Genomic DNA, 27,418 nt, shown 5'->3' with positions numbered 1-27,418 from the left:
TCTATAGCGCTGTTTAGGATATAAAGCACAAGTACCAAGAAATGTTTTCTTCACATTTTTACTTCTCAATAGCCCCAATTCCAGGCTTTAACCATTCTGTAGTAACCTTTTTTTGAATTTTAGCTACAATGGCTCGTGGATGCAATGGGTTGCAGCTACTACAGCAACCATGATCCGGAACACACGCTGGTTTGCAGCTGTTCCTAGCACTAAGTACTACTAAGAGATAGCAGATGGTTGAACAAGTGTATCACTCTTTAATGTCCTGGAGGAGTCTATTTCGAGCCATGAATGACCCAGCCAACGGCCATGACGACGAAATCAACTGAAAAGTCGGCTTTGATGGTATTAAGTCAAGACTTGATCTGAATCTCGATATTAGCAAATTCTCATTCTGAATGAACCTTTAACAAGCAATGCCAGAATTAAGTCAATCTATGGGTGGTCCGTGTGACTTCTGACATATTATTCAGTCTTCCCTTTCCATCCTCATCAAAATAGCAATGGTGACATGTCGATTTGATCAACCGTAAACTTGACCCTTAATTGAAATTGACAGGTTGACTTGCGAAGAAAGGCAGTTTATTCATAAGCTTTCTTCTGTTTCTCATATCTATCTACGGGCTGTTATACCGGTGTCCTTGACGCAACTATTTTCATATTAGCAGCCCTGATCAGGTTTTAGTTAATAGTCGATTTCTGAGTTGTATTCCGGAATGGGTCGGATTGAAAGTGTTCAGGCTTTTACTAGCTTACTTTTGGTAAGTCTATTTGATAAATTAATTCATTTGGTATCAAAACTTAGCTCAGTGTTTTAGATCATTTATCTAAAGTATGCACTATTGTAAATAGTCCAAAATAATCTAACAGTTTCAAACCATGTGCGTTTTTATAACAGATTAGAACACTTTTTTTTCCAGAAAAGTAAAAAAACAACTCAATGGAGTACAAACAATAATGACTACCACTCATTATTATTATTATTTTTTTGGTAGTACCTTGTAATTCAATTTTTCTCTCTTTCGCACAGCTACTTTTACAAAGTTTCTACTTCTGGCCTTTCAATACCATATATTCTTATTCTTTTTTGTTTTTGTTATTATTGATCCGAAGACGGTTTTTATTTGTATAAAAGAATAAGCAAAGTAGAACACAAATCTCAACGTGGATTAAATACCCAAGTGTTATATTGCAAAAGCTTCTGATGTTTAAATATTTATGGCAAACTTTTCTACTGATGCAATGCTTGTCTTGTTTGTTGAAAACTTTCAAAGGGAAAATCTTTACGAAGAATGCATAATTTGTTTAAAAAAAAGATATATTATTTTCTAAAAAAAAATATTGTTAAATATCTTTTTGGGAAATAACTATGCTACATATTCTTAACAGCAATACAGTGAGTTCACAGGTAGCCTATAAACTTAGCATATTCTTCAATTTGATTTTTTTTATGTTGGGGGGGGGGGTGGCATTTTCTGGTGTGCCAAATTTCAAAGATACAATTAACAAGCGAATTATGAAACGAAGTATAACTGGCAGAATAGTACCAGGGATTCGGGCCTAAAAACCCTCTATACTTTCTTGCCCGTTTCTGATTTGGATCAATTCCTGATGTATTTTTTTTATCATTTTTTTTATAGAAAGTCTTCTTTTAGTTTTTAACACTGCAGAACCATTGAATGATAATGGTTCGAACGAATGGTAATGGAACCTGTAATAAACGATACTTAAAGGATATTATTCACCCGTAATGTGTGATATGCTAAACAACAAAAATTATAAAATAATCAAGGAGGCACACTTGTGCCTCTATAAAGAGGCGACCCACCACAATGTTAAGCGATTTCATGTCCTAGAGGTCGCAGAGAGACGGCGGTTATCGCATTTTGTAGCCCAAGCTCAAACTAAGAAACTTGCAAAATTTCATTCTCCTCCGACTTTATCTTCATGGGGTAAACTGGGCCGGAAGTTTGGACCCTCCCACCACAGCCCCCCTTTAACGTTGTGCGATTGGGCTGAAATTTAGAGGTTAAGCTTTCCTAGGGCCCGGGAGCTTATCCTCGAAATTTCAGCTCAATCCGATCACTCCTTCCCTGTTTTCAAAAAACCAAATATAGCCACTTAAAATTCATTTCTTTTTTTTTTCTTAGCCGCGCCTACAGGCCACAGTTGGCAACGGTTCCGGTTGAATGAGGACTCATTCGAAGCAGAATTCGACCTGTTAGGGCCTTTTGATATTTTCAGACCGAAAAAATTATCCCCCGAATTTACATTTACGAAAAACCTTAGTTTTTTTCAAATAATACAGATAAACAGGTTAGACCTGCTTTGTTATGAAAATATCTGCGCGTCAATTTTCATAACAAAGCATGTCTAACCTGTTTATGTGTATTATTTGAAAAAAACTACGTTTTCTAAAGAGTTAAAGAGGCTGAGTTACAAGGTCAACCCTTAAAACGTATAGGAATTAGGAGGCACAGTTGGGGGGGCTGTTAAAGAGGCTGAGTCACAAGTTCGAACCTTAAAACGTACAGGGATTAGGAGGCACCCTGTACGACGTGATTTGAGTATTCAGGAATTAAAAGCCTTAACACAAGAATGTTCAAGAGCGGGGGGTTTGGGGGCGGCAGCCCCCCAACTTCAACTCCTGACACGATCAGCTAACAGTTAGTCAAGCAATAATAAGTAATAAACTGTACAAAAACGTGCAGAAATTATTTGAAAAAAACTACGTTTTCTAAAGAGTTAAAGAGGCTGAGTTACAAGGTCGAACCTTAAAACGTACAGGGATTAGGAGGCACAGTTGGGGGCTTCCGCCCCCAAACCCCCGCTTTCGCAGCCTTTGAATAAAAAAAGTTTTTTAAACTGAAAGTAAGGAGCGACATTAAATCTTAAAACGAACAGAAATTATTCCGTATATGAAAGAGGCTGTGCCCTCCTCAACGCCTCGCTCTTTACGCTAAAGTTTTTATTGTTTAAAAAAAGAGTTGTGAGAAAGTCAAACTTTAGCGTAAAGAGCGAGGCGTTGAGGAGGGCACAGCCTCTTTCATATACGGAATAATTTCTGTTCGTTTTAAGATTTAATGTCGCTCCTTACTTTCAGTTTAAAAAACTTTTTTTTGTATTTAAAGGCTGCGAAAGCGGGGGTTTGGGGGCGGCAGCCCCCCAACTGTGCCCCCTAATCCCTGTACGTTTTAAGGTTCGACCTTGTAACTCAGCCTCTTTAACTCTTTGGAAAACGTAGTTTTTTTTCAAATAATATATAAAATGGATTATAATAATGAACAGCGAATAAAGGACAACGGGTATAGCAGCCAAAACTCTGAGAACAGAAGTTTCAAAACTGTATATGCCATGTAAATCAGCTTTCTGTGCTGATTCCAAGTATATGACATTATTGAGTCTAGGTCTAGAGGTACCCATTCGAGGTGTTTGCATACAACAGAGAGGAGGAAGGGGAGGAGCCCAGGAGCAGTCCAGTTTCCTGGAACACACTGCTAGAAACACAAAAGTTTCACCCCAAACATGTTATCAGTAGGCTATGTATTAAATTAATATATTTTATTAATTTTCGAAAAAGAGGAAAACATCCAGAAAAATGAGTAATTTCCGGATGAAAGTTAAATCCTCGAATTCAATGTCTGGGAACTCTAAAAGAAATTCACCTTTCTATCAACAAAAAAGTGAAATCTCATATTTTTTTCCCGACAAAGATGGTTATATAGGCAAGCTTTGTTGTGCTTTTGTCGTTGTTGTTGTTATTTTTTATTTGGTAGAAAGAAAAAAGTGGTCCAGTGAGGTAATAGAAAGCAAGAAATGGACTATTTCGAACGAAATTTTGATATGCAATGTTACTATTCAGTAATATGAAAGATCGTAGCATATTAAAATGCCTTTTTTGGCGATATTTTGCCCCGAAATGGTGATTTTAGTCAAAATATAGCTAAACATAACCAAGTGGAATTCTGAATAGTCATGGCGTTATCATCATCTAAAGCGCTAAATAAAGTTCTCCGGTTTTCAAGTATATGCTATGAAAGAATCGTAAATTTGGTCTTTGGACTTTTGGGAAGTTCTTATAAATTGAACGGTGTTTATGCACAATGATTTGAAGACTTCATTAGTTCAATGGAATACGCAGTAGCGCAAACTTTCAAAAACACGCCGTTATCTTAAGGAGATGTTGAGATTATACGTGAAACACGAATTCAAAGATACGACCCCCTCGGTAGCCCTACAAGCACTCGTTGAGTCCAGGAAATTAGCCATCACTCGCTCATACATTTCCCCATCAATTTTGTTGAGAACCCGTTGAATTAGTCGTTTGAGGTCCAACAGATTACCGGGTCTGTTTTGGTAAACTCAAGGCTTAATGTAGTCAGAGGCAGCGCTATAGCGTTGCCTATAGTAAAGGCCATACGGCTCCAATGTTTTATTATTATTTTTCCCAGAGGCACTTCATATGGAATGGGTCGTCGTAGAAACTTCAAAGGGGGCTCAATCAATTGGAAATCGAGAGTTCTTGTGCCCTTTTTAATAGTCGAAAGTTGTTGGTGGGAAACAAGCCCCCCCCCCCACGCCCATCATTCCCCCAAACACATCCAATCAAAATTTTGAGATAACTATTTTTTTCAGCGTAGTTGTACAGTATATTTTTGAGGAGGACACTCCCCCACAACCCTCAGGGCAAGGGTTTTAAGTTATGCCCTGGGGGCATATAAGCTTTTCTATAGAGAGTGTTGTCGTAGAAACTTCAAAACAGGCTCATTCTACTGGAAATTCAAAGAGCTAGTGCCCTTTATACTAGTCGAAAGTTATTGGAGGGCAACTAACCCCCCCCCCACGCCCATCATTTCCCCAAACACAGCCAATCAAAATTTTGAGATAGCCATTTTGTTCAGCGTAGTTGATTTCCACGTAGAAAATATGTTTTTGAGGAGGACACTCCCCCGCAACCGTCCGGGCAAGGGTTTTAGGTTATGCTCTAGGGGCATATAAGGTTTTTTATAGAACGCGTTGGCGTAGAATCTTCAAAAAAGGCTTATTCGATTGGAAATTCAATGGGCTAGTGCCCTTTTTAATAGTCGAAATTGATTGGAGGGCAATTAACCACCCCCCCCACGCCCATCATTCCCTCAAACACATCCAATCAAAATTTTGAGATAGCCATTTTGTTCAGCGTAGTTGATTTCCAGATAGAAAATATGTTTTTGAGGAGGACATTCCCCCACAACCCTCAAGGCAAGGGTTTTAAGTTATACCCTGGAGGCATATAAGGTTTTTATAGAAAGCGGTCACTCCCCGGAGGACGCTCCCCCACAACCCTCAGGGCAAGGGTTTTAAGTTATGCTCTGGGGGCATATAAGGTTTTTATAGAACGCGTTGGCGTAGAATCTTCAAAAAAGGCTTATTCGATTGGAAATTCAATGGGCTAGTGCCCTTTTTAATAGTCGAAAGTGATTGGAGGGCGACTAGCCCCCCCCCCCACGCCCATCATTTCCTCAAACACATCCAATCGAAATTTTGAGATAGCCATTTTGTTCAGCGTAGTTGATTTCCAGTTAGAAAATGTGTTTTTGAGGAGGACAGTCCCCCACAACCCTCAAGGCAAGGGTTTTAAGTTATACCCTGGAGGCATATAAGGTTTTTATAGAACGCGGTGTTGTAGAAACTTCAAAAAAGGTTCATTCGACTGGAAATTCAAAGGGCTAGTGCCCTTTTTAATAGTCGAAAGTGATTTGAGGGCAATTAACCACCCTCTCACGCCCACCTTTTCCCCAAACACATCCAATCCAAATTTTGAGACAACCATTTCATTAAACGTAGTTTTAAGTTCTGGAAATTAGGTCTTTGAGGAAATTAGGGCAAGGGTTATAAGTTATGCCCTGGGGGATTATAAGGTTTTGTATAGACAACGTTGTCGTAGAAACTTCAGAAAGGGCTCATTCGATTGGAAATTTAAATGGCTAGTTCCCTTTTTAATACTAGAAAGTGATTCTAAGGCAACTGACACCCCCTCGACTCCCAGCCCTAGCATGTCCCCAAACACATCCTATCAAAATTTTGGTATAGCCATTTTTTTCAACGTAGTTGAAAGTTCTGGAAATTATATTTTTGAGCAGGACACTCCCCCCCCCCCACAGTCTTCAGGGGCAAGGGTTATAAGTTATGTCCTGGGGGCATATATGCTTCTTATGGAAGGAATGCTCGTATAAACTTCAAAGAGGGCTCATTTGATTGGAAATTGAAAGTTCTAGCTCACTTTTATGCGTCCAAAGATATTTGAGGGTAACCAGCTCCCCCTCCCCCCAAAACCCTTTTTTCCCAAATGCATCCAATAAAAATTATAAGATATCTATCTTGTTAAAAATAGCTCCAAGATCCCGTAACAAAAATGCCCGTATCGAAACAATCCAGCAGGGCCCTAGGACATGCGTTGCAAGTTATTCCATGGGTGAATATACAATTCTTATGGGAGGGATGCTTATATTAACTTCAGAGAGGGCTCTTTTGATTGGAAATTGAAAGTTCTAGTTCAGTTTTTTAAGAGTTAAAAGAGATTGGAGGGCACCTAGCCCCCCCCCCCCCTCCACGCCCTTTTTTCCTCAAACCCATACGACAAAAACTTTGAGATAGCTTTTTTTAAAAATAGTTCAAAGACCATATAACGGGAAACTCAGGGGTCAACACAGCCCCCCCGGGCCTGAGGGCAGGTGTTGTAAGTTATGCCCTTGGGGAATATATGATTCTTATTGAAGGGATGCTCGTAAAAAATTCAGAGATGGCTTATTTGGTTGGAAATTGAAAATTCTAGTTAAGTTTTTTCGATTCAATAGAGATTGAAGGGCAACTATCCCCCCCCACGTCCCCTTTTCCTCAAATGCATGCAATAAAAAATTTGAGATAGGCATTAAGTTAAAATTTCTCAAAAATCGGATAACAAAAACTCAGGTGTCATCACAACCCCCCAGGGCCCTTGGGCCGGTGTTGTAAGTTATGCCTCTGGGGCATATATTGTTCGTATGAAAGGGATGCTCGTATAAACTTCAGAGAGGGCTCATTTGATTGGATATTGAAAGTTCGAGCTCACTTTTTAATGGTCAAAAGAGATCCGAGGGCAGCTATCCCCCAACCCATCTGATGAAAATTTTGAGATAAGCATCTTGTTAAAAATAGTTCAAAGGTCAGATAAGAAAAAATCCGGTGTCAATAGAACTCCCCCAGGGTACAGGCGAACGCGTTCTAAGTCATGCCCTAAGAACATGCATGGTTCTTATGAAAGGGATGCTCGTATAAACTTCATAGTGGGCTCATTTAATTGGAAATTGAGAGTTCTAGTACACTTTTTAAGAGTCAAGAGAGTTAAACTAGCCCCCGCCCACGCTCTTTTCCCCCCAAACCCGTCCCCTACAAATTTTGAGATAGCCAGTGTTTTGGAAATTGTTCAAAAATAAGATAACAAAAACACCCGCCAGAGCCCAGGGGATAGGCGTTGTAAGTGTTGTCCTGGGGGCGTATATGCTTCTTATGAAAGGGATGTTCGTATAAACTTCAGGGGGGGGACTCACTTGATTGGAAATTGAAAGTTCTAGTTCAATTTTTAAGAGTCAAAAGATATCCGAGTGCAACTGGCCCCCCCCCACACCCTTTTTCCCAAGCCCATCTGATAAAGTTTTTATAATAGCTATTTCATTAAAAATAGTTCAAAAGTCAGGTAAGAAAAATTCCTGTGTCGACGGAACCCGCCAGGGCCCGGAGGCAGGCGTTATCAGTAATGTTCTAGGGGCATATATGGTTCTTATGGAAGGGATACTCGTATAAACTTCAGAGAGGGCTCATTTGATTTAAAATTGAAAGTTCTTGTTCAATTTTTAAGAGTCAAAAGAGATCAGAGGGGAACTAGCCCCCCCTCCTCCACGCCCTAAATGCATCAGATAAAAATTTTGAGATAGATATTCTGTTTAAAACTGTTCAATGGTTAGATAAAAAAAAACTCAAGTGTCAACGCAGCCCCCCAGGGCCCGGGGGTCGGCGTTGTAAGTTATGCCCTGGGGGCATATATGGTTGTTATGGAAGGGATACTCGTATAAAATTCCTAGAGGGCTCATTTGATTGGAAATTGAAAGTTGTAATTCACTTTTTAAGAGTAAAAACTAATCGGACGACAGCTAGCCTCCCCCACACTCCATTTATTTTTTTCCCATAGGCACTTCATATAGAAGGGGTCGTCATATAAACTTCAAATGGGGATCATTTGATTGGAAATCGAGAGTTCTAGTGCCATTTTTATGAGTCAAAAGTGATCAGAGAGCAACTAGCCCCCCAAGCCCTTTTTCCCAAATACATCTGATAAGAAATTTGAGGTTGCCTTTTGTGACAAATAGTTGAAAGATTATATAACAAAAATACTTTTATGTATAGTAATATTATTAAAAACAGTTCAAAGATCAGATAATAAAAACTCCTTTGTCAACACACCCCCCCAGGGCCGGGGAAGGCGTTATAAGTATTGCTCTGGGGGCAAATATGGGTCTTATGGAAAGTATGCTCGTATAAACTTCAGAGAGGGTTCATTTGAATGGAAATTAAAAGTTTTAGTTCGTTTTCTCAGAGCGAAAAAAGATCAGAGGGCGATTAGCCCCTCCCGTATACGATGGATAAACCCATCCGATAAAAATTTCAGGTGACCATTTTGTTAAAAATAGTTCAACCATTGGATATTAAAACTCCAGGGTCGACACAACCCCCCCCCCCCTCTCCCCCGTGGCCCAGGGATAGGCGTTGTAAGTTATACTCTGGGGATATATATGGTTCTTATAGAAGGGATACTCGTATAAACTTCAGAGAGGGCTCATTTGATTGAAAATAGAAAGTTCTAGTTCACTTTTAAAGATTAAAAAAAGACCGAAGCTTAATATAGTCCCCCATCCTCTTTATCCCCAAACCCATCCGATAAAAATTTTGAGATAGCAATTTTGTTAAAAATATTTCAAACACCAGATAATAAAAACTCAAAAGCTCCGAGGTTGACACAAACCCATTTTTTCACTCTGATACCATTTTTGACTCTGATGAACATTTGATTTTTTTTAAAGTTTGATATTAAAATAGTGAATTTTCAAAAACCTGAATTTTATTCAATAAAAAACGACCAAAAATTAATTAAAAAACTTTCCGAGAAAATGGCTTTCTAATAATAGTAGTGGCAATTTTAAGCCTAACCTCTGCGGGCGCAAATAAACTTTAAGACACGCATTCGACATGGTCTTACGTCGCTATTAGAAGCCACCTTAGACCCAATCCGAACAGAAATTAAATAAAAAGCCAAATCAAAAGCATACGAAAAGCAGCAAGATAAATGAAAAAATAGATCATAAAGCGAGTAATGCTTAGATTGAATATGAGTGTCAAGCTTAAAATGAAAAAAAATATTTTCTTATTGAGTATAAATGAAACTTCAAACGAACAGAAATTAATTAAACAATCAATGCAAGCAAACATACAATAAATATTAACCTAAATTAATAAATAAATCTTAAAACGAGTGAAACTTAAATTGAATATGCAAATCAAGCTTGAAACGAATAAAAATCACCACAAACAAGAGTTTGGGTATGACCTCGTTCTCTCACTGTAAAAGTCTAAAACCTGCTGCGTCATTGGCGCTTTACTGAAAACTATATGTGCCTTGAACAGTCTTGGAAAGTATAAACAACATCAAATTGAATATTTGATGTATAATGATACTAATTGTTGAAAGATCCATCAGTTGTAGAATTTGTTTCACTGTAATTGTATTTTTATTTTCAATACTGTAAGAACTGGAAAAGAAAATATTCGTAATATAATCCGTTTTCAGTTAAGCGCCAATGACGCAGTAGGCTTTTGGTTTTTATTTACAGTTATGAAAGGAGGCAGTATCCAAACACTTGTCTGTAGGAAAACTATCTTCGTCTTTAACAACTTTGAAAAGAGCTAATAAACTAAACTGAATATTTGATGTATAATAATATTAATTGCTGAAAGCTCGTCAGTTCAAAATTTTACTATAATTTTAATGTTTATTTTCAATATTAAGCACAAAAGATGATATTTGTAATAAAATTGGTTTTCAGTAAAGCACCAAGGACGCAGCAGGTTTTAGACTTTTACAGTGAGAGGAGGTCATACCTAAACTCTTGTTTGTGGTGATTTTTATTCGTTTCAAGCTTGTTTTGCATATTCAATATAAGTTTCACTCGTTTTAAGATTTATTTATTAATTTACACTAATATCTATTGTATATTTGTTTGCATTGATTGTTTATTTAATTTCTGTTCGTTTTAAGTTTCATTTATACTTCAATAGGACTTTTTTTTCATTTTAAGCTTGATACTCATATTCAATCTAAGTATTACTCGCTTTAAGATCTATTTTATTCATTTATATTATTACTTGTTGTATGTTTTTGCTATGATTGATTAGTTAATTTCTGTTCGTTTTGGGTTTAATTTATTCTTTAATAGTAATTTCTGGTGATTTTGAGTTTGAGTTTTAAAAGGAATTTGTATCTGCTGAGCTTAAGTTTAAAAAGGCCTTTACTTTTCTTTGAAAAACTTATTTTTCGGAAAGTTTTTTTTTTAATTAATGCCATAGGAAAAAGTCACATTCGATGCTTTGAAGCTGTCTCCAGCACCTCCACACCTTCATTCCCCTGAAACACGCCACTTGATACTTAATCATACAAGGATTTGCATTCTGTAGGATTAGAGAACAACAATGGCCCCTCAAAAACCCCACCAACAGATTATGAGTGGCAAGGCAGGCAAGCTGTATCTTATTTGAACCAAATCGTACAAGAGTTCAAGCTGTATGATCTTTGAACCAAAGTAGATCCATTATCCGGCTTTTCAAGTCGGTTTTCTTTTTCAGGCCCCCTTTGTATATTGAGCATTATACTGTGGTTCGGCATTCTTCAGGGATCGATTTATATGATCATTGAACCAAAGTCGATCAAAGATCCGGCTTTTCAAGTCGTTGTTCTTTTTTAGGCACCCTTTGTATATTGATCATTATACTGTGGTTCGGTATTCTTCAGGGATCGATTTGTATGATCGTTGAACCAAAGTAGATCCATGATCCGGCTTTTCAAGTCGTTGTTCTTTTTTAGGCACCCTTTGTATATTGATCATTATACTGTGGTTCGGTATTCTTCAGGGATCGATTTGTACGATCGTTGAACCAAAGTAGATCCATGATCAGGCTTTTCAAGTCGCTGTTCTTTTTTAGGCACCCATTGTATATTGATCATTATACTGTGGTTCGGTATTCTTCAGGGATCGATTTGTATGATCGTTGAACCAAAGTAGATCCATGATCTGGCTTTTCAAGTCGCTGTTCTTTTTTAGGCACCCTTTGTATATTGATCATTATACTGTGGTTCGGTATTCTTCAGGGATCGATTTGTATGATCGTTGAACCAAAGTAGATCAAAGATCTGGCTTTTCAAGTCGGTGTTCTTTTTTAGGCACCCTTTGTATATTGATCAATATACTGTGGTTCGGTATTCTTCAGGGATCGATTTGTATGATCGTTGAACCAAAGTCGATCAAAGATCCGGCTTTTCAAGTCGGTGTTCTTTTTTAGGCACCCTTTATATTGAGCATTATACTGTGGTTGGGCATTCTTCAGGGATCGATTTGTATGATCGTTGAACCAAAGTAGATCCATGATCCGGCTTTTCAAGTCGCTGTTATTTTTTAGGCACCCTTTGTATATTGATCATTATAATGTGGTTCGGGATTCTTCAGGGATCGATTTGTACGATCGTTGAACCAAAGTAGATCCATGATCCGGCTTTTCAAGTCGCTGTTATTTTTTAGGCACCCGTTGTATATTGATCATTATAATGTGGTTCGGTATTCTTCAGGGATCAATTTGTAGGATCGTTGAACTAAAGTCGATCAAAGATCCGACTTTTTAAGTCGGTGTTCTTTTTTAGGCACCCTTTATATTGAGCATTATACTGTGGTTGGGCATTTTTCAGGGATCGATTTTTCTTGCATGCCGAAGCTTCTGTATCAGAGAAAGAAGGTACTCTTCTTTAGGTTTTACTTTTTCCCTATTGTACCTAACTCAACCCCTCCTCTAATAACGATGGCCCTACCCTAACATGGCACCGAGTTTGGCCTTAACTTCATAATATCGGGTGCCTAGCAGAGTGCTAGACATTCTAACATTGGGATGAAGCATGTATAATTCTAATAGTACCCATCAAAAAACTTATTACCATGAACTGCTTGATGTAAAAGGTAAGTCCAGTGATTCTTAAGATTTGATTCTTAGGTAAGTCAATTGATTCTTAAGAATCACACAAGATTAATAAATTCTGCAAGAAAAATTCAACCTAAGTAAAAGTTTGTCTCGTTTAAGCTCTCCCTAGAAAATGTAAAACGAAGAAATAAAATAATAAGCCAAATGGAATTTCAAACCCGAAATTGAATATCGGTCAAGAGAGTCCAAAAGAGTTCAGCTCTGATGATTGATTAACACTGGTTACGACTCATAAATATCCAAGAGAAAAAAAAATAAAAAAATCAAACAGTTCGTGGTAACGAACTGTAAGTAAGGAGTGACCCGGCTCAATGGTAACCGAAACTCTAGAAAACGGTATTTTGATACAAATAGATACATCAAAAGAATTAGATTTTAATGCTGATTTCAAATATATAAGTTTCATCACGTTTAGTCCTACCCATCAAAAGTTACGCGCTTGAGAATATTTGGCTGATTTTCGAAAAAAGGGGAAAAGTTCCCATAAAACTTATAGAACTTTAATGAAAATCACACCATCGTATTCAGCGTATCAGAGAACCCTACTGTAGAGGTTTCAAACTTCTATCTACAAAAATGTGGAATTTTGCATTTTTTGCCAGAAGAAAGATCACGGGTGCGTGTTTATTTGTTTTTTTTGTTGTTTTTTTTCCAGGGGTGATCGTATCCACCCAGTACTCCTAGAATATCATGGGAGGGCTCATTAGAATGACAATTAAAAGTTATAGTGCCCTTTTTAAGCGACCAAAAAAGGGGGGGGCAACTAGGCCCCCTCCCGCGCTCATTTCTTCCCCAAAGTCACCCGATCAAAATTTTGAGATAGCCATTTTGTTCAACATGCTCGAAAATATTATAAGTATGTCTTTTAGGATGACTTAATACCCCGAAGCTCCCGGGGGGAGGGCTGAAACTTATGAACTTTACCCAATGTTAAAATATAGTATTGGTTATTTGGAAGTATACAGACGTTTTCAGGGGAGGTTTTTTCTGGTAGTGGGGGGGGTTGATCGGGGGTTATGTGGGAGGGTCTTTACATGAAGGAAGTTTTGCATGGAGGAAGGGACATTGCTATGAAGGGGATGCCGGACATCCCAGCATTATTTAAAAAAAGATCAGAAATTAAATATAAAAAAACAAGTTTTTCAACTGCAACAGCAGCTACATCAAAACTTTAAACGAATATTAAATATTACATATATGATTTGGTTCGCCCCCTAGTCAATTTTTTAGTACTTTCATAAGAGTTATTTATTCTAATTAACGGCCTTTGTGATTAAGCGGTAATTTTTAAAGAATTGGAACAAAATTCGAACTTAAGCTTAAAGAGCAAGGCATTGACTAGGGGGCGAACCCCCTAATATATACGTATTAAAAATATATGAATATAGAAGTTCGTTACTTAAATTAATTCGTAAGTTGAGTATATTTACTACTAATATAAACGTTCGTAAATAAAATAAATCAAATTTATAGAAAGCCAATTAACCAAATAAAAGTAAAATTGATATTCAAATTTTGTTTTAATTATTCATATACGGTTAACCAAAATCCAAAGCTGCATCAATTAAAAAATGTTCAAAAATTAAATTAAAAAAAAAAGTTTTTTTAACTGAAAGTAAGGAACGACGTTAAAACTTAAAACGAACAGAAATTATTCCTTATATGAAAGGGGCTGTCCCCTCCTCAACTCCTCGCTCTTTACGCTAAAGTTTGACTTTCTCACAGCTCTATTTTTTTAAACAATAAAAACTTTAGCGTAAAGAGCGAGGCGTTAAGGAGGGGACAGCCCCTTTCCTATAAGAAATAATTTCTGTTCGTTTTAAGTTTTAACGTCATTCCTTACTTTCAGTTAAAAAAAACCTTCTTTTTTTTATTTAATACTTAAAGGTTCGGATCAAATCCTATAGATTTTTACTGGATTTGAACTTGGGTCTAGTTTTTGATTGCTAAATTGTTTTTACTTATGCGATTTTCGTGGGGGTTGAGGATTTTGGTGTCTGACATAGTATAGATTTTTTTATGATAGTTGATATTTTTTAGTTAAAATTTGCCTCGGCTAGATTGGGTTTTTCTCGGTAGAATTTTCCTCGGTCCAAGTTTTTGCCGAACTGTATAACGCAGATCGGAGTTTTATGCCAATTTAGTTTGTGTAAAACAGTAGATTGGAATGAAGATTGAAATGGCATTTATTAATATTTTGATCAAATTTTTCTCAGCAGGTTATGCCATTCCCACTGAGCTGCCGTGCATTAGGAAGCCCGGCGTTAACACAAATTTCGTCTCACGGTGGTGGAGAAGCAGTTGACCGCCAAAAGCTAAAAATATATAACATATCTTTCGGATTTTTTTTTTTTTTTTACCGAATTTCGAGGCAATGTTTTCTGTCTTCAACCGACACCGCGCCCATGCCAATAGATTCGAAATTGCTGTATAAGCTTCAAAAAAAAAACATTCTAAACATTTTCAGGCCCATTGAGGTGATGGTTTATACCCTAAGAGCTGGCAAATCCTGCCCAAAATTTACCTTGCAGAGCATTGTCATAAACATCGCAAGGGTTGCAGAACTCTTAAAATAAATGAATTGTACTCAAGAAACGGCTGCACAATACATGAAAAATCGCCGTAAATATTTGATCATCGTACTCCAGATGCTTCCATAATACTTCTATATTTTTCATGAAACTTTTTACCGAGCACAAGGGCTATGAGGATCCGCAGTTACGAGCAGGATTCGTCAAATTCCCCTCCCCCCTACGTTTGAAAATGCCCTTATCGTTTTTTATTGGAAAATGCCCGTTTTCGATATTTACATAAAGAAATAAAAAAATTACACCCTCTCAGATTTAAAGAAATACAGAGGCCTACCCTCCCTACATTTTTGGTAATTGATGCCCTGGATTGCGATTGTCTTAGCTAATGGACTACAATCAATAAAAGCTGTAGTCAATAAAAGCAATCAAAGAAGCGTGTTGCTTAACCATGCCTACCTCTGAAATTAAATTGGATTATACGCTTATTGTATGCCTGTCTGCTTCAAATTCCTAATGACACCTTATCAGTAGCCTACAATAAAACCCCGCCGCTTAAGACTACTTATGTTTGAAAAATGGACTTGAGATCCTGTCAAAACTGCCAGTAGGTTGTAACTTTAGTTTTAAAACAGTGTATTACTTATGCAATATTATATTCATTTTAGCTTTAAAATGTCATGACTCCAATTTTTATTCAAAATTCTTTTTTATTTCTTTTTGCTACAACCCAAATAAAAAGCAACCCAAGAAACCCAGTTATTCATACGGGGTGCTGCCATAGATTTATAATTTTAAAATTATAATACGTATAATTTTAATAATACGTCTGTGGGTGCTGCAATAACTTAGTGACGTATGGAAATATCTATATGGCAAAGTCCTTCCATGAGAAAATTGATACGAGGAAGCGTTTCGAAAGTCTATCAAATATTATTTATTTTGATACCAGACTTTATAGATATATGTATTTCAGGCATGAAGGGAGAGGTCTTAGTGCCCATGTCTCTCCATCAGTGGCGGATCCAGGGGGGTGCTTCCCCCCAACGTAGTTTAAAGTGGTTTAATGCACTTATTTAATGCAAGTTTGCGTTAATTAAACTTGCTCATAACGCAAGTCTATTGGATCAATTTTTCCCCCCTCCCTAAAAAAGTCCTGGATCCACCCCTGCTCTCCAAGAATCTCAAAGGTTTTCTTTTTAGTGTCTTATATTGTCCATTAAGTATGTTGTTGTTATGATTTTTTCAAGTTGTCCCCGTTCCCGCCCCTCCCTCAAAACAGAAATTTGCTTTTGTGCTTACTATATTTTTTTATCGTGCTATATTAAAAGAGAAGAAAATGAAAAAATGGAAAAAAAGCAAATCAGAAAATGAAAAAATTAAGATTAAAGTCCCTTTAAGATTCCAGCTGATTTTTGAGATGTGAATTTTTAGGTAGGTAGTGTTTTGTGGTACTTATCTGTTATAGCGCCTATATTAAATTCTTCATCTAAGTAGAACCTGTTTCTCTGATTAATCCTAGTAAAATATCACAAAATATGATGAAAATATAATACTTTAGAAACAAATTTGGGCTATATATTTGCACATTAGGGGGGTGGGGGTAAAGTTTAGCGGGTCTGCTTTCAAAATGCGTTAGGTATAATTATCCTGCATATTATGAAGTAACAATTGTTTTCTTACTTCACGCTGCCCAAATACTTTACCCCCCCCCCCTAATGTGTAAATATATAGCCCAAATTATATATTTCCCGTCTGTTCTGTCACTTCTTTTTGTCTTGTCTCAAGCTAAGCTGAAAGAAGTTAACGAAGAAACCGGTTCTACAGTGTGTCAATGGATGAAGAACTCAACATAGGCGCTATAACAGATAATTACCTTTTTAGTTTTCAGTAATATTTTAGAAGGACTATCTATAATCACTGGTGCTTACGCATTATCCAGAACAGACTGAAGGAGTTGAGTTAGTTTAATCATGATGAGATATACCAAAATATAATGAAAATAAAATACTTCAGTAACAAAATTATGGAAACTACAACAAAGAATTATGGAAAGCAGGTTGCCTAAAACGCATTCATTAAACACCTAACCTAACCACCTCTATATATTAAATATTTAATTAAGATATACCTGCATCGTAGTATATTTCACGAAAGGTAAGCTAATTATAATCAAATACGAGGGAAAATCCGGTTTACTCATATCAATAAAAGCAAACTGCCCGAGTGTGTTCTGGATAATACGTAAGTGCCTAATCATTTAATTTTTGTACAGGACTTTGTTTCCTGGATTTCTAGCATTTAGTTTTGATCTCTCTGGCAATAGTATTATTGCATACAAATTAAAACAGCACGATCGCAAATGATCACGCATGCAACAATACATTATAAGAAGTTTTCATATATGCAATATTAAATTAACTTAAGCGGCAGATTAATTATGGACTAATTATATGGTGAAATTACGCCACACTACGATAATGCTAATCTTATTTGACTGCTAAAAGCTGGCCTATATAGACTTATTTTTTTAGAACAACAGAAGTATAGATATGGATGCAGTGATGCACTAGTCAATCCAACAAACTAGTTTACAAATTAAGAAATTAACTCCACTAAAAATCGACTTTTCTTTAACAATCAGAGTAGTTTCATCATAATTATTGCTAGAAAGGATTTGCTCTTTGAGTGTACGGTTCTACTGGTCAGGATTATTGTGACTTAAATAGGAACGAAAAGTCCGCAAATATTTTAGCTAAGAAAATTCTATTTTACAAAGTCTCAAATAAAAAAAACAAGTTTTTCAACTGAAAGTAAGGAGAAACATTCAAGCATAGAACAAAGAGAAATTATAATTAGAATTAATTAAAAAAAATTTCCACAAAACAAGTTTTTCAAAGAAAAGTAAAGAGCTCTATTAAGCCAAGTATAGGCAAAAATAAATTCAAATAATTTTCCAAGCGTAACACTGCCACAAATCACAATCGATAAATAAATGAAACTGAAAACGAACAAAAACTACAATAAATAGCAGTCAAACTCAAAACGAGCAAAAATTAACATGAGTAGGGCTGTTAACCCCCGTCCCTTTTCAAAACCAGAACACAATTTGCGCTTTACTGAAAAACCTGACCAAGGATTGTCGGTTTAATGGGCATAGGCTATACTGATATTTATTCCTTAAATTTTTGATAATTTTTTATTTATGAAAGTAAGAAAAGTGAAAACTTTTCAAACATATTTTGTTTTCAGTAAAGCGCAAATTGGGTTCTGGTCTTGAGAAGACATGTGGGTTATCAGCCCTACTCATGTCAATTTTTGCTCGTTTTGAATTTGACTCGGCTATTTATTGTAATTTCTGTTCGTTTTGCCTAAATATTCCTTAAAAGCCTCAAGTAACTACCCTTAACTCGTGCAGTAGCAATAGTTGTAGTAGCATTAGTAGCAGTATGCGCATAGCAACTTTGGTTTCTTCAACATTCTGATGCGTCTGCTTGACAACTTGTGTGAGCATAGTGTGTTTTAATTTAGTTCCATCCAGTTTTTATGTATCCCAAATTTTTCGTCTCAATATCCTTAGTTTTAATAGTAGTAGTAGATGTATAATTAATTGTATTAGCCTAAGCTTTAGTGGCAGTTGTAGTAGTAGAGCAGCAGCATTAGGTTGCAAATATTTTCTTTTGGTTAGTTCAACATCCCTCACAACAAGCCCTGTTAGTTTCAACTTCACACACCAAATTGTTCCTAAGATATTGCTGTTACACCCTTTTGACAACCTGTATGCAGAGGGTGTTCTGATTCAGTTCATCTTCCCCCTCAAAATGTCTTGAAAATTTCACCTTCATGCCTTTAGGCATAGTTGTAATAGTAGTCACAGTAGTAGTACTGATATTACTAGCAATAGCATTGAATAGCGGTAGTAGGCCTACTACTAGCAGCAGCAGTATTACTCTATTTCGTTGTGGTCGGTTGAACATCCCTCTCATCAAGTCCTGGAAGTTTCAGTTTAATACTATTAACCATTGCTATGACATTACCGATATGGCCTTTTGATAACCTTTATGTCCATAGACTTCTTGAAATTTTCAGCTCAATGCTCTTAGCCCTATAAGCAGTTGCAATAGAAGTAGTAGTAGTAGTAGTAAATGTAGCAGTAACAGTAGCATTATCAGTAGTGTGCACTTATTGCTTCTAGGTCACATGATGTTCCCCTTTAAGTATTCTGATGAAGTTTCAGCTTAAGACCTAAATCAATTTTTGGGATGCACTCTTTTTACAATGTGCATGCACAAAGCGTCTTTTGATTTAGTTCAAATTTACCCTTAATACTGTAAATGGAGTATTGTGATACTGTAGTAGTAGTGGTGGTATATCATTTCCTGAATTTTCCAAATTAATATACTCAGTTATTCCTGTGTTGTACCCTTTTGACAATTCATATACACATAACATGTTTTGATTTAGTTCAACACTCCCCTCAACATTCTCTGAAATGCTCACCGGAATACCCTTCATCTTCTTGTAAAGATCAAACATGCATACCTTTCTCAATAACATTTACTATGTCTAAACAATGAGTGAATTGCCGAACTTAAAGCCCGTGTCCTGAGGACTTTGGAGGGTTGTCATCCCCAAAAACATAATTACTGGACCTTTCAACAATGCTGAACAAAATATCTCTCTTAAAATTACGATCGGATATGTTTTGGGGAATGATAGGCTTGAGGGGGGTTGACGTCCCTCCATTCACTAATGACTCTTAAAAAAGGCGGGAGATTCTGTCCAACCCAGAGACCTTATTAAATGAGCTTTGGACTATTTTTGAACAAATCGCCATTTCAAAATGTTTATCGTATGCATTTGTAAAAAATAAAACGTAGGGGGGGGGGCTACCCCCGATCACTTTGATTCTTAAAAAGGGAACAAGAACATCTGATTTCCAACCAAATGATTCTTCTCCGGAGTTTATACGACCATCCTATCCATAATAACCTTATATGCCCTCGGGGAATAACTTATAACCCTTACGTTGAGGGCTCTGAGGGGAGGGGGGTCACCCTCAAAGACATAATTTCTAGACCTTGTAACTACGCTGAACAAAATGGCCATCTTAAAATTTTGATTAGATGTATTTTGGGAATTGATGGGCACTGGGGGGCTTGTTGCCCTCCAATCAATTTTGAGTATTAAAAAGGCCCTTTCAATTTCCAATCGAATGAGCCTGTTTTGAAGTTTCTACGACAACAAATGACCATCTCAAGATTTCTATCAGAAGCATTTTGGGAAAATATGAGCTGTGGGGGGGTTATCCGCCCTCCGATCACTTTGAATCTTAAAAAGGGTACTAAAACTTCTGATTACCAATCCAGTGAGCCCCTCCGATGTTTATACGACCACCCTTTCTATAAAAATCGTATATGCCCCAGGGCAAAACTTACAAGTCTTGCCTAGACGGTGGTGGATGGGGGCGGGGGGTTGTCATCCTCAAAGACATCATTTCCGGATCTTTAACTACGCTGAGCAAAATGGTTATCTCAAAATTTTGATTGGAGGTGCTTGGGGAAATGGTAGGCGTGCGAGGGGGGTTATTTCCCCTCCAATCACTTTTGACTATTAAAAGGGGCACTAGCTCTTCAATTTCCAATGGGCCTTTTTCGAAGTTTCTACGAAAACAAATAGTTTTACTTCTGATGGCGGTCACTGTATATGTGACCAAAATATCTGGTGTTTTTTGTGAATTTCTATACACTGTCTATTAAAAAGGATTTTATCCCTATTTTGAACTTTTATTTTATGGTCATTACAATATTTCTATAAGTTTTATTTCTTTAAAATACGAGGTGTGGGGGGGTATCCACCCTAAGATCACTCTGAATCTTAAAAAGGGCACTAGAACTTCTGATTACTAATCCTATGAGCCCCCTCCGAAGTTTATACGATCACCTTTTCTATATAAACCTTATATGCACCCAGGGCATAACTTACAACCCATGCCCTGAGGGCTGTGTGAGGGGTAATTGGTAGTCGTCCACAAAGATATAATTTTCGAACCTTTCAACTGCGTTGAACAAAATGGCTATCTCAAAATTTTGATTAGATGTGTTTGGGGAAATGGTGGGCGTGAGAGCGGTGTTAGTTGCCCTCCAATCACCTTCGGCTATTAAAAACCGCACTAGCCCTTTCTATTTCCAATCGAATGAGGCTTTTTTGAAGTTTCCACGACAACTCTTTCGATACGAAGTGTCTTGGTCTAAACCCCCTCCCCCCCCAAAAAAAAACAAAACAAACAATAATGATAATACATTGTGCCCACATCGCTCATTACTTAGGAAGCTCTATTGCGCTGTCTATTATAAAAAGCTTTTTTTAAGATTCTAGGAAAAAACCTTAGCGGAAAGAGCCTTTGTATTGAGGAGGGAGCAACACCCCTAGTATACCTAATAATGTCTGTTCGTTTAAAAAAAAATTATGTTACTCCTTACTTTCAGTTGAAAAAACTTGTTGTTTTTTAAATTTAATTTCTGATCATTTTTTAAATAATGCCGGCAGCTCCCTCTCTATAGAAAATCCCCTTCCCCGCTAAAACTATCGAAATATTCTCTCACATAACCCCCCCCTCACATTACAACCCCCCCCCCCCACATAAATCTCCCCCCAAAAATGTCTGTATATTTCCCAATAGTCAATACTACGAGCATATGTAAAAAATGACAAAGTCCATAGCCTGCGACCCTTCCCACGCAGACTGTGGGGGATCAAATCACCCTCAAAGACATAGTTATGTCATCTTTCGACTACGCTGAACAAAATGAGTTTCACAAAATTTTGATCAGACGACTTTGGCGAAAAGGGGGATGGGAGGGGGGCTGGTTGTCCTCAAAAATATTTTTGGTAACTGAAAAAGGGCACTAAAATTTTTGATTTGCGATTAAATGAGCCCTCTCCTGATCTTCTATGATCACTGGCGCGAGATGATGACCCCTGGGAAAAAAAAGATAAATAAGCACATCCGTGATCTTGCTTCTCGCAAAAAAAAGAAGCAAAATTCCACATTTTTGTATCTAGGATCTTCAAACCTCTACGGCAGGGTTCTCTGACATGATGAATCTGATGGTATGATTTTCATTAGGATCACTTGATGTTTTGGGAGTGTTTCCCCCTTTTTCAAAAATTTTCCCAGGGTAACAGTAAACTTGATGAATTTTATATATTCTCAGTAAGCATTAAAATTCGATCCTTCTTCAAACAGTTTGTTCCCACGAACTGTTTGATAGGATATATTTTGAAAAAAATGATTCTGTGTGCCCAGGGGCGGATCTAGGATTCTTTTAGGGGGGAGGGGCGCAAAATAGGTTGATCCGAAAAAAAATTTAAGGGGGGGGTGCAAAATAGATTGATCCGATAAACTTGCGTTTGGAGCAAGTTTAGTTAACGCGAACTGGAGTTAATTAAGTAAATTACACTACTTTAGACTACGCTAGGGGGCGCACCCCCTCCCCCCTGGATCAGCCACTGTGTGTGCCTGCCCCTTGCTTGAGGTCCCAGAAAATAGTAGGCATACTAAATAATGTATTACCTCTTAAAATACGCATTGACATATCTTTGTCCAGCAGCAATTTGAATTTACCGCTTAATTTTAATGAGGTTACGTGAACTCCTTTTCTAAAAGGGTTTTATGTTGTTTTAACATTTTGCGCCTTGTATATCAGTTCTAGATTTCAAACAAAAACGAGTTCTGAAGGAAGATTTAAAAAGTGAGATAGGAGAGCAAACAAAAACTTGAACAACTATTAAATGATCTAGAAGTGAGATACTAAAAAGTGAGATTCGAAGAGCAAAAAAGCTTGAACACTATTAAATATTCTAGAATTACTTTTGAATTATCCATTGAAACTAAAATGGGGAAAATACAGCAAATTAAAGTTATATAACGACAATTGATATTATATTATGCGTATAACTAGCGTAACTAATATGTATTGTTTATTGAAATTTTGTAAAGGAATAATGTAGGTTTTTCTTTTCCTTTTGTTTCCCTTTTATTTGAGAATTATGATTTCATTAATACATAACTGGCACGTTCGTAGGAACTTATTTCGGGGAAGCACATCTTCAAATAAGTCAGAAGAAGTAGATGATTTGTACAGAAAATTAATAAAATCGTAGAATATTGAGATTATTTGGGAACAGGGGTGTCGTTTGGGGGTGGCAAGGGGGAGGCAGTTGCTCCCCCAATAATGGGGAGAAAAAATCTTATACATCCCATGCCCTTTGACTATCCATATATGGACCCCTCTTGACCATCCCCCAATAAAAATTCTGGAGATTTGCCTCTGTTTGGGAATACCGACCGGAAGTCTCTTCCCCTCTCCTCCAGCGAAGTACCTCCTTGATAATCACATTTTATATATGTAGAAATTGATGAATTAATAATATAAGGAAGGGGAGAAAGCGCTGGCATAGAATATAAGGAAGAGGCGAGTTAATATTTCTATTAACCCGTTCAGACCTGAACCAAAAAGGAGTTGCGTAAAAATTCTGAAAATAGCAGAGAGTGATCCTGGAGGTTCAGCTAGAACATATTTATTAAAAAAAAAAATTATTTCATTCCAAATCCAAACTGTGAATGGTTACCATATGGTCACGTCAGGTATATACAGATACTATTTTAGGTGAAAATTTGTGAAACAGTTGCGATCTGAGTTCAAACACAGTCGAATTTTACACTTTGAACACATGATTCGACTGGTTCCACCCCTAACGCACTTCTCATAGCGACACCTTCCCTTTTCAGTCAGATCCGGAAAATGCGAGGTCTGGTCAAACCTCATTGATTCCGAAGGCATCCCGTCTCGCGAGGTAGACGTATTGCGCTTCGTCACTAATAAGGATGGTCTTCCAACTCGAGGACTTTGAGATACGCCAGTAAGAACCAGCCCACGAGCAATTTCCATTTTAAAGTACAGTAGAGACATATGCTGAACATTGGTCTGCTTACACTGCCGGCGGTGTATCAGCCAAGCGTCGTTCACAGCCATGTCAAAGAAGTAGTACACAATCCTCATATATCATTTCTTCCAGCAAATGTCTGTCCTGTAAAGCTCTAGGAACAGGTCAGCAAGATCCACACCCCCCATGGATTTGTTGTAGTCAAGGACGATTTGGTGGTGATCAACTTCGACGTATTTCCGTGTTGTGCCATCCCACTTCTGGCACTTATCAATTGAGGTGACTGCACAGTATGACGAAGTTAAATGGACTGGTTTGTTGTCATACCATTTTACTACCGATACTTCTGAATGTCTTTCAAAACGGAAGTCCACTGACCCTCGTCCATTCTTCTTCATGTTGGCGTCGGTATCTAGAACAGCGCCCCACATTCTGTTGCTGCGTATCGTACCACATGACCCGATGCCATATTCAACCCTAAGCTTGTGAATGAGATTGATTCCCGTATGGAAGTTATCAAACAACACCTAGAAGTTCATGAACCCTTGCAGATTATCTGAAAACCATAGAACAGTGTCAATGCTTTGATCATGTTTAAAAATTTCAAAAGATACTTTCCCTGTCCGTCTCTATCTGTCACAAACTATTCTGTTGATGCCAGATTTCGTGAAAACCTTTACACCCCACGAGTGAGGCTTGTCTTTCAAGTACTGTCGAAATCCAATTCTTCCTTTGAACGGGATCATCTGTTCGTCAATACTTTGGATCTCTTCAGGGTCTATTTTGTTCAGATTCTCCCTGAATGCGTCGTATAGTCTTCTGATCTTGAACAGTTTATCATGACCAGCCTCCTCTTTCGGTATCATTAAGGTGTCATGGCAAATGTGGAAGAAAGATCTCAAGCTGATGAACCTATCTCTGCTCATGGTATCAGCCACCGGGGAATATCGTATTCCATTCTCCCAGTACATTTTCATAGCCGGAAGTTTGAGAATGCTCATTAGCATTTGAACTCCAAGAAATCTGTGCAGCTCTTCAAGAGAAAGTTTCAGAACAAGATTCATCTTCCTCATGGCATTCAGGTTCGTTTGGTCCACAATGTTTGAAAGAATGTCTTCTGTGATAAACATTCGGAAGAGATCAAGGGGCGTTTGTACCTCGTCATAGTGTGGCATAGAACCCTTCCAGGTAATATCTCGAGATTCGGGCTCCGTTTTTATCCACTTGTATTGCTTTGCCTCCTTTGCTACCTTCTTTTTTGCTACTGGTTTTGCCGTGATCTGAGGAGCATCAGTTGGAGTTACTAGACCGACCACTGCTTGGGAAGGAGCGTTTGTCTTAGCTATTGCAAGGACAAAGGGTTCAGCAGGTGCAATAACTGTTGCTGACTGCATTGCAGAAGAAGTTGCCACTGGTGCTGATGATGTGCTTGAAGGACTGTTTGACGCTGCTGTGTCATTCAAGCCCGGGAGAGGCGAATCGAATTGATCCTTGTCATCGCCATTGTCTAACTCGAACCTGCCAAGCATTGATAAAGGGATGTCGTCTGTGTGGTCAATATCCTCTTCATCACTTCTGTCTTCATTGCCAAAACAGTTGAGAGAACGTAGAGTTGAAATTCTTGATCTGGATTGTCTGGTGCCCAGTATGGGTAGTCGTCGTCGGACAAGATATCTAGATCTAAATCACAATCATGTATGAATAAAAGCCTTGCTGCTTCTTCTGCAGTAATTTTCTTGGTAGCTCTTTTACTTCTTTCCTTGATCAGTCTCTCTTCCAAGGGCTTAGGACCATGACCTCTCATGGAGTCAGAGCTCGTGCTTGGACCAGCTGAAATGAAATTCAAGGTAAGTGCATCACTTAATAATAATAATATAATGCAATAATATAGGCCATTGGCCTCTACACTTGCTTGAGGCATCACACAAAATAGCTCTTTTACCCTTGTTACCAGTAAAAAGGAGGGACAGAAAGAAAATGTGCCTATTCCTGATCATAAAAAGGACTTGCTGCCTCGTTTGCTGTACAAATCTGCCTAGGTGGGGTTTGGCAATGAATGCCTGACGTGACCATTTGGTAACCGATCGTTAGCAACCTTGTTTGGGGCTAAACTACAGCTCATAGTTAGACTAGTTATATCTCGTTCGAAATATCGCATTCTTAGCTAAAAAATAGTATAATAATTAGGCTCTTAACTTGCCATAAACATCCAGGTCATCGAGTTCAAAATCTGTACCTTTCCTCTTTTTCGACATTTCATTTTTTGTCTAAACTTGGACGGTCGCTCGACCGCTCGGGTAAAACCTTGAGGGATAATAAATTCAAACGCGATAGAGCCAAGCAAGCGCTATCTAGTGGAAAAGAAATCACGGTTGTAACTTTGTCGAGTCGAGAGAAAAAAATAGGGGGTGAGGGGTATCCGTATGGTGACCACAGGCATGAAAGCGTTAAATGTTCTTACTCTAGACGACCCAATAACTCTTTATAAATACAGTCTGGTTCACTCTGTAAAGGATTTTATGTTGGTTGTATTTGTTTGAAGAGTTTGAAAACTATACATTTTTTAAAACCCATAAGTATTCAGAAAAACAATGTTCCCATTTGCAGAGTCCAATGTGGGAGCCATCTTGGATATTACAAAATAGATGCCGTGCAACACATTTTTGCAACATGTCCATTAATTATACAAACAGCATCACCTATGTGTAGATGCGCTATACACAAAGGCAAGGAGGCCACAATCATAATCGTGTGCTTTATTTTGGAGGGGGTTGGGATAAAAGCTGAGCTATCTTCAAACCATAGTCAGATGTGAAAGAACTCGAACTCGTAAAATTTAGGGGGTGGTTCCCCAGCTACTCCCTTATATATGGGCCGGTCTAAAGGGGCCGCCAACTCACAGGTACTTCTTTATCTTCTTCTTTTTCAACTTCTTTACATCCAAGCTTCCTTTCTGCGGAAAGTCAGATCTGTTATATGATACGATTCGGGCCCATGATTTTTTACTATGGACATAAACAATAGTTTTGGTGTAGGCATTATGGCCTAATTTGAAGATGTAGCAGACAATGACATAAAACAGCTGTTTACTGACAAAACCACACCCTGCTCTGATATTTTTTCTGTTTACCTAAAAAGGTCACTTGAAACAGAAGTCCGTTCTAGGGAGTCTCTTCCCGATATTGTTGAACAACTGGTCTTCTGCTATCACTTCTTGAAAAAAGAAATTACCCTTCTTCTCAAGAAAAAATTGCGAAAAATGGTTTGTTTATGGACGGTCAAAATCCTCGTAAACAAGGATTTTCAGACATGTTGAATTCGGTGGTGTTAGATTTATTACGCTACTGGTGCATTATGCGGGCACCACGAAGAAGTCAAGTTTGGTTAATGCTAATGAAATAAAATAAAATAGTATGTACATATAATAGTTTAGAAACAAATTTGCGTTATATATTTGCACATTAGGGGGGGAGTAAATCATAGCATATGCTAAATACGTAACCTAAACTAACCTAGGTACCTTTCCCCCTCCTAAACCCCAAAAACAATCGTTTAAATATTGAGAAACCACGCTTTGCCATCAATTTATATAGCAAATCACCCGTTGTCTGCTAATGAAATAGCAATTT

The 27,418-nt window shown here is 37.6% G+C and overlaps 1 protein-coding gene across 1 annotated transcript in view; it reads left to right on the top strand.

Annotated features, from left to right (window-relative positions):
- The first annotated feature begins 630 nt into the window (after positions 1–630).
- Positions 631–27,418, top strand: part of LOC148950225 (uncharacterized) — an 84,202-nt gene continuing 57,414 nt past the window's right edge. Inside the window, exon 1 of the mRNA XM_089091516.1 lies at positions 631–761. Within this exon, the coding sequence (XP_088947642.1) occupies positions 717–761 (45 nt within the window). The 5' untranslated portion in view covers positions 631–716. The remainder of the gene's footprint in view (positions 762–27,418) is intronic.

This window comes from Artemia sp. Qi Xiang Cuo, chromosome 7 (genome assembly GCF_049724085.1).
Source record: "Artemia sp. Qi Xiang Cuo chromosome 7, ASM4972408v1, whole genome shotgun sequence".
Lineage (NCBI taxonomy): Eukaryota > Metazoa > Arthropoda > Branchiopoda > Anostraca > Artemiidae > Artemia > Artemia sp. Qi Xiang Cuo.
This window is presented reverse-complemented; position numbering and strand designations above follow the sequence as displayed.